The sequence below is a fragment of the Castanea sativa genome, chromosome 2, assembly GCF_040712315.1.
Source record: "Castanea sativa cultivar Marrone di Chiusa Pesio chromosome 2, ASM4071231v1".
Lineage (NCBI taxonomy): Eukaryota > Viridiplantae > Streptophyta > Magnoliopsida > Fagales > Fagaceae > Castanea > Castanea sativa.
The window spans coordinates 4,593,954-4,602,901 of record NC_134014.1 but is presented as its reverse complement, the minus strand read 5'-3'; the positions used below and the strand labels follow the sequence as shown (position 1 = coordinate 4,602,901).

Sequence of the window (8,948 nt, the reverse complement as noted above, 5' to 3'; positions counted from 1 at the left end):
TCCAATTGCATGTCACACTCCAATATTATACTTCACTGGCCTAGGTGTTTATTGCAGCCAAGGCATTCCAAGCGTTATTTTTTTTCATAAGATAGTGACACGTCTCAAAAAAAAAAAAAGAGAGACAGTGACACGTAAAGGACTGCATGTGCTTAGAAACGGCTCTCCTTCTCACAAGTTGGTGGGACTCACTAACTTGTGAGAGGAGAGTAATATACCCCCGTAACTGGCGTATTTTCTCTAGAAACGAAGCCTTTTGTATTATTGAAGCTGTCCCTACCTTGACTTTTCTCTAATTCATGAATTTCTCACCAGCCAACATTCGTCTCTCTCTCTCTCTCTCTCTCTCTCTCTCTCTCTCTAGAATTTAGAGCTTCTTATTTTAAAAGTCCCCTCTAAAGTCTAAAGTCGGAACTACGACCCTATCAACAAAAAAGAAAAAGAAAAACCCCCAACTACAACAGTAACAACACTGTGATTGTCCACAAAAGCCAAATAAAAAAGTCTCTTCCTCACCACTCCGATTAATCTCTCTCTCTCTCTCTCCATGTTTTTCAGAAAGCAGCAGGCACCTGCACCTGCAGGTACTGCTCCATGGACGGAGGAGGAAACAGAGAAATTGTCCAAAAACAAAGAAACCCAGTACTTCACATCCACCATGAATACTCAAAACAAATTGTGGTTCTTCAATGTTTTCCTTTTTGTCTTTCTCTTAGCATGGTTCCTTGTATCTTTCTTCCGGTTCCCACCCACAAACACCAAACCCCACACTACCCTTCCTCCTCACTACACATTAGTCAATAACACAAAATCTTCCCTCAATATTATTCCCACCTGCAATCTTGAAAACGTGTCGGTCTATGTATACTCATTGCCAGCCGAGTTCAACTTGGGTCTTCTCAAAGATTGCCATAACCTCAGCATCTACACCGACATGTGCCCCTACGTAGCCAATTGTGGCCTAGGCCAACCTCTTTGGCCACTTCCACAAGAATATTCTTCTTCTTCTTCTTCTTCTGCTAATAATTATGATAATTCCTCAACCTCATCATGGTTCGCTACCTACCAATTCATAGCCGAGATGATTTTCCACGCACGTGTGGTGAACCACCCATGTCGCACGTGGGATCCCAAGCGTGCCAACTTGTTCTACGTTCCCTTCTACGGTGGCCTCTACGCAGCCAGTACAGCCCGCGAGTCTGATCTAAAAGCGAGGGACGCCTTAGCCGTTCGATTAGCGGAATACATAGAAAGTCAAGAGACGTGGCGAAATCAGAAGGGGAAGGACCACTTCATGGTGTTAGGAAGAACGGCATGGGATTTCATGAGAAACGACAACAAGGAGGAGAACGTGGTGGACTACGGAGCAAACAGACTCCTAAACCTGCCAGCTATCAAAAACATGTCGGTGCTGACCGTAGAAAGACAACCTTGGACAGGTGGCTCTAAGCAACACGGAATTCCATACCCCTCATATTTCCACCCGTTCAAGTTTAACGAAGTGGTGAGGTGGCAGAAGAAGATGAGGGAAGCCAAGAGGCCCCACCTGTGGTCCTTCGCAGGGGCCCCACGTAAGGGTTCAGACAAGGCGGCCATTAGAGACAAGATTCTCTCACAGTGTCACAAATCGAGTCGGTGCGAGTTATTGAATTGTGGGGCAATAAGCAATTACAAGTGCCACAAACCGACGGAGGTGTTGAGTGTGATGAGAAAGTCTGAATTTTGTTTACAAGCGCCAGGTGACTCGTTCACACGCCGGTCAACATTCGATGCTTTCCTAACGGGTTGTGTACCGGTATTCTTTTCGCCTCACACTGCTTATACACAGTATGCGTGGTACTTACCCAGTGATTGGAAGACGTACTCGGTGTATATAGAAGGTGATCGTACTGAGAGCATTGAAGAGGTGCTCTTGAAGATTGACAAAAACACCGTGAAGAAAATGCGTGAAAGGGTTATTGATTTGATACCCACCCTCACCTATGCGCATCCCAATGCCACTGTCACTGACCACCACCTTGGATTCAAAGATGCCGTGGATGTTGCACTTTCTGCATTGTCCAACCAAGTTCATCTGTTGGACTCCTCTTAGCTAGCCTACCTACCTAACTTCTTTTATTAACAATTTCTTCTTCTTCTTCTTCTTCTAATTTATTCTTACCCACCAAAACAATGGGTACATGTATTCCTATCTAATAGTAATATGCTTGTTAGAAATTAATGAGTGAGTTTACTATTATTTTACTGACTCACGCCATCTTTTACCGAAAATAACGTTTCTAATCCAAATGTAAAATAGCTAAGGGCATAAAATGCCTTGGCTGCAATGGGACACCTAGGCCAGGATGCACCAACAACACTTGCCCTTTGTTCTCATATAATCCATTCAATAATTCACTTCGAACCGGGGGATTAGGCGAGGATAGCATTTATGTCTATGAAACTGATGGGAGAAGTGTCTTATTACATATAAATGTGCCTAGATTTCCTTTTGTTTGTGCAGATTCAGGCAGCTTAAAGGGCCTTGCTAAAAGGTACCAAAGGTATTCTTGGCCTTGGAAGGACTCAAATTGCATTACCAATGCAGCTTGCAAATGCATTTGAACTTAAGCGTAAGTTTGCTCTGTGTACCTTCTTCATCCCACTCAGGATTAGGGGACATTTTTATTGGTGGTGGACCTTATTATATGCTTCCTTATACCAAAAATGTGTCAGAGTTGCTCACCACCACCCCACCAATTCACCAACCCCGTAAGCACCGCACCTGTTTATTCAGAAGGTGACCCATCTGATGAATATTTCATTAATGTAAAGTCCATCAAAATAGGTGGACAAGTTATCAAATTTAAGACCTCCTTGCTATCCATTGACAAAAAAGGAGTTGGTGGGTAATTGGTTAAAATTAATTGGGGTTTGATAATTAACTAATGGAAGCTCTATGGGCCAATTTCATTGAGACCAAACGTGAGGGCAACATTCCTAAGGACCAATTGTAGCTAGTGGCTCAGACTGGGGATAAAGATGCGTTGAAGGAATACTAGCATAGTCAAATAGCTTATGAACAAGTCAAAAAGGTTGGTGGGCAAACAATTATCAAGAAAATCAACTAAAGGTTAGTCAAAGAGATCCTAATAAAGTAGTCCAAGGAGAATTTGTACTATAGGGAGGAGAATGAGAAATGTTTTAGAAGTAGATGCTACCAAAGAAAATTTGATTTGATTTGATTTGATTTGATTTTGGTGGTTAAGCCACATCAGCTAACTCAAGGAATCAACAAGAGAAACTAATGAGTGAGCACCCAACTCAAACTACTAACTAGGCCTAGTAACGTAACGTTGGAAGGAGAAAAGTTGAGCTTGGAGCTATTTAGCCTTGAGGCATTTGAAGGATCAGAAAAGAAGAAATGGCAAAAAAAAAAAAAAAAATAAAAAATAAAAGAATGAAAAAGTCAAAAAGGTGAGCGGTTCAACTTTCAGCAGGTAACGAGGTGAGGCTGGATGAAGGAAAAGGACAAAAATCTATTTTAAGCTTCTTCTTCTTTTTTATTTATTTATTTATTTTTATGGGAATTAAGCTTTGTTTTTTGATGGAGCAAGTTTAAACTCACCTGACATGATGTCAACTATATTATATAAACTATTTATTCTTATCATTCATTCTTATAGTTAATATTTAATGTAGAACTTTATTATTTAATCAATTACAATATTTTTGTTTTTGTTTTTGAGAAACAATACTGTAATTTTATTCAAAGAGAGCCAAATCGGCTTGAATTACAGAAACTAGGTGTGGAGAAACATCTTCCATCCACACAATAAACTCGCTAACATGTCTTACATGTTTAGTAATGTTGTGGGTTGAACTATTACCTTGTCTTAGTACATGACCAAACTCAAAATTTGAAAGTTCCTTAGCTAACTCCTTTGCTTCGTTAACTAAGTGTCCATAGGCTGTCAAGGATGGGCTCTTGTACAAAAGGCCATTCAAGGTATGATTTTTTGAGGAAGTCTCTACTGTCAACTTCATTGCTTCCTTCCAATACAAAACCAGTCCCCCACCTCTATGAATCCAAGGTACCAAGAACATGTGATCAAATTGTAAAATCCCTTTATTTTTTTTAGCTTTATTTCGTCCGTCCATGTCTCAGCAATGAACACAATGGAGAGATCTTTTGCCCGGATTAGATCATCGAGCTCCTTTTTTGTCACTAGGTTCTCAAGCCCGTTACAATTCCATATTAAGAGACTTATGACTCTTGGCGGGGCTGCTCAACAACCTCCACCATTAAATCTGACGAGGGGTTGATCTTCATCATTTGCAACCTCTTGCTTGGAGAGTCTGTGGAAGCCACCATGCACATGCTCAACTTTCTCTTAATTTTTTCATCACACTTGTTCTCGACCCCAGCTAGGTTAACTTGGCGCATGAGTCTTTTCCAAGTCCTAATGATTGTTGGGTGATCATTAATCTTGTGAATATTCCAACAAAAAAATTTGTGTATTGTTGAGCATTTATGTATAGCAAATTGTCAATATAAGGCAGAGCTTGAGGCATTCTTCTAACGTGGAAGCAAAGATGAAAACAAGGTAAGTATTTGTAATTGCTAGATATGTGTGTATGTAAATTTGAGAAATGATATATTCATAACACTTTTACAATAAATCTTAAGTGGTAAGTTGTTATTGGTTGTAACAAGTGGGCTCAAATGTAATTTCAATTTTAAGTTCGAATTAGGACTTATGGCAACTTACCGCTTCTCATTTGTTGTGAAATTGTTGTAGAAGTAATACTTCTTCATAAATTTAGGTTGAAGCACAATATACTCCATTCAACCACCATAGATTAGGTAAAAGTTTTGTAGTGAATTGCAGACTTTACTTAAGGGCATCAATGAGCCTTGGGTTTGTTTGGGACTTCCACAAACATAACCATTCACATATGTTTATATAAGTCACATTCTGTCTCATAAGGTGAATGTCATAGTTGAGATAGGAAATGTCTTAATTGGAAAATAATCATTCATGTTTATTTGATTATTTTCTTTTGTACTATGCTTAGACAAATATCCCAAATACTTACACAAGCAGGTGAGTGTCTTTAATATTTCCGTAAAGCCAAGTATTGTATCATGCATTGCTCCCCAAAAAATTATCTCCCAAGTTTTCAAGCGTATAAGTCTTATCTTGCCAAAAATGCAATTGGCTTTTAATTAGTTTTTCAAACATTTATTTTATAAGTTTACGGTTATTTTTATTTGATTTTGAATGACAATAATTTTTAAAAAATATATATATTTTTTAAATCTTCAAATTAATTTGCGTTTTTTACTATTGTTATTAATAAATTTTACTTCCCGAGATATAAAAAATGAAAAACATAAACTTCACCATAAACATGCTTACATAAGTGTCATGTTCTCTTGTTGAGGTGAAAATCATGGTTGTGGCAATAGAATTTTTAATAAACATACTTAATTCTCTTATTTTATCCTCAAAAGAATCTCCCATATTGTTCTACAAGCAAGTGAGTATTGTGAATTTCTTTTGTAAATTTTTTTTTTAGTGCTAAATTATGCATTATTTCCAATAATATTGAATTAAAATCTCATGTCTTAGTCTAATTTTTCCAAAATACTATTGGTTTTTATTGCTATCTTAAAAACTTTATTTTATGTACTTATATATTTTTTTTTCCAGATGTTTAAGAAAATATAGTTTTTGAATTAATTCAAGATCACATTATAATGAAAATTTACTTCATATGTAATAGTACATGGAAAAAAAAAACCATTATACATATGTAAGCTTGTATTGTTACGATGAAATAGAGAACTTTGAAGAAGTTATTAGCAGCTAACACAGACAAAATACTTAACATGTTCCTTTAAATGTAGTTGTTAGAATTATCTGCCAGTATTTCATATTATGGTATCCGATTATCTGCCAATTTTTCATATTGTGGTATCCATTAGGACTATGCTTGTTTAATTCTGCCTCACACTAATCTTAGAAAAACTTACAATTGGTTGTACGAACAAGTGAGTGTTTTAAAATTTAATTATGTGAAGCTTTTCTTTTTTCTTTTAGTTTTTTAGTTTTTTATAGTGATGCATTATGCATAATTTCCAAGAAGTTTAATATTCAATTGTTAAGCATGCTATAAGTCTTATATTGCTAAAATACAGTTGACTTTGAATTTCTAAATTCAAACTTTTATTTTTTAAGCTTACAATTGTTTTTATTAATTTTTATTTTGCATTTAAGTACTTTTTGTTTCAAATTTTTTTTGCAAAAAAATATTTATATCAATTGGTACTATAAAAATTTACTTCACAAGTAATTAGACATGAAAAACATAAACATCACCATAATCATATGTTTATATAAGTCCCGCATACACTCGTTAATGCGAAAGTAATAGTCATGGTAAGGAGAGGTCTTGATAAAAGATCATGTTTTATCAAATCTTTCTTTTAATACTCTTGATACTTCTAAATCATTCTACAAGTAGGTGAGAGTCTTGATTTTTTCTACAAAGACTTTTATTTTATTTTTCTGGTGATGCATTATGCATTGTTTCCAATCAATTTTATATTCAAAACTTTTAAACATGTACTAGTCTTATCTTGCCCACGCCCCCTCAAAATTTCTATTTGATGAGCTTATAATTACTTATTTAAATATATATTTTTTCCATTCTGTATGTGAGTATTTCTTTTTCAAATGTTTTACAAAAAAATCTTTTAGTTAGTTCACAATTTTTTATCTGTACAAAAATTTATTTCACACACGTAACAGCATGTGAAAGACATAAGTACCACCAGACATATATGTATGTATAAGTCTCTAGTGTATTGTCAAGGTAAATGTCCACTTATGTATAATTTGTCTTCATTTTATCATCGGATATATCTCCCAAGTTATTCTACAAGCAGATGAGCGTCTTGAATATATATCTGCCTGAATCTGTTCCAGGTTCGCTAATCTTTCAACCCGGTTCCTTGTGGCTCATTTAAATGTAAAATCAGCCTTGGCTTTGATGGGCCACCTAGGCCAGGGTACACCAACAATACTTGCCCTTTGTACTCATATAACCCATTCAATCGTTCACTTTGAAGAGGATGCCATTTATGTTTATGAAACTGATGGGAGAACTGTGTTACTGCATACAAGTGCGCCTATATTTTCTTTTGCTTATGCTGATTCAGGCAGCTTAAAGGCCTTGCTAGAGGTACTAAAGGTATTCTAGGACTCAGAAGGACATAGATTGCTTTACCAATGCAGCTTGCAAATGCATTTGAACTTAAGCGTAAGTTTGCACTCTGTGTACCGTCTTCATCCCAGCCGGGATTAGGGGACATGTCTTTATTTGAGAGACTACCTTATTACATGCCTCCTCTTGTACCAAAAATGTGTCAGAGTTGCTAGCTTTTCATCACCTCACTCATAATCAACCCTGGAAGCACGGCCCCTGAATATACAGAAGGTGAACCATCTGTTGAATATTTCTTTGGTGTAATGTCCATCGAATAGATGGAAAAATTGTCAATTTTAAGACCTCCTTTCTATCCATTTACATACTTCCACGATTCCATCTGTAAGGCTGTAATTGAGGATTTTGTCAACAAGGCTGCTCAAGAAAGATTATTAGAGTGCACTCTATGGCACCATTTGGAGCATGTTTCAGCACAAAGATGGCTAGCTCTAAGACACGACCAGCTGTGCCATATATGGATTTGGTACTGCAAAGCAAGAGTGTGTATTGGAGGATTTATGGTGCCAATTCGATGGTGAAAGTTAAGAAAATGTGCAATGCTTAGGAGTTGTGGATGGTGGATCGAAGCTGAGAACTTCCATTGTTATTGGGAAATCAGTTGGAGGATAATATATATATATATATATATATATATATATATATATATATATATATATATATGTGTGTGTATATATCTATATATATATTAGAGTTTGATCTGACATCTTCAAAGCTAAGCTTTAGCTCTTCCCTTCTGCTTAGGAATAGAAGTTGGTCTCACTACAAGGATTATTATTATTATTATTATTATTATTTATTTTTTACAGTTATAGCTAGCTGAATTTCAATTTTCAAATGGGTATTTGTATTTGTATTTATATAATATCTAAAAACTAAAACGTATCTGTGGGGGGCAAAAAGATCCTGATGGGAACGTAGGCCTTTTGGGCCGTGTTAAGGAAGGCCGACCTGACCCTGGGTTTGGAAGTTGTTAGTGCTATGGGTCGGCCCATACGCCGAGGATACGAGGATCCAGCCGAGGGTGAACTTACCCTCGGACGAGCACCTAAGAACTCGGGATTTCATAATAAAGGTTAGGGGATGACACAGTTAAGGCCAATGGTTAAAAGGAGTGAACCCTAGAACGCCCCAGAAGCACCGGTGTTGAAGAAATGTCAAAGATAAAGGCTGCTGCCTCCACATTAAAGACCCTGCACCTACCACCCTGGCCGCATTTATGGAGAAGTGACACCTGAACAGTGGAAGAGAAACTTCTGGTTACTATTCAAAGGCACTAAAAAAAGAAATATCTAAACTAAGGGGGAGGTGAGGCAACACGTGTACTAAGCATTCAAAAGAGTAGTATATAAAGAGCAATTTAAGACAGAAAGAGGGAGGACTTTTGTAACCTAAAAAGAAAGATAAAGACTAAGAAAGGGATATAATATAAGAACAGCTCTCGGCTTACGTCCGAGGAGGCCAATTTACAATATTCCTTATTGTTTCCAAATATTCGAAATCCTTAGTTTGTCATTTAATCCCCACATACTTCTAACCTGGGTTTCAAGCCCACACTCTACAAATTCGTATTGTTTAAGGCTCATTGGGCCTGAGCCCATAACTGTTCTTGGGTCCAGGTGCAATTGTGCACTTACAGTATCATTTACGATTATTACATTTCTATTGAGCGACAT

The 8,948-nt window shown here is 36.8% G+C and overlaps 1 protein-coding gene and 1 pseudogene across 1 annotated transcript; both read left to right on the top strand.

Annotated features, from left to right (window-relative positions):
• The first annotated feature begins 416 nt into the window (after nt 1-416).
• Nucleotides 417-2,217, top strand: LOC142625664 (putative xyloglucan galactosyltransferase GT17). The gene has a single exon (XM_075799338.1). It carries the CDS (start codon nt 548-550, stop codon nt 2,090-2,092), a length of 1,545 nt encoding a protein of 514 aa, XP_075655453.1. The 5' UTR covers nt 417-547; the 3' UTR covers nt 2,093-2,217.
• Nucleotides 2,218-2,286: 69 nt separating this feature from the next.
• LOC142624776 (putative aspartic proteinase GIP2) lies at nt 2,287-8,095 on the top strand (annotated as a pseudogene).
• Nucleotides 8,096-8,948: the final 853 nt, after the last annotated feature.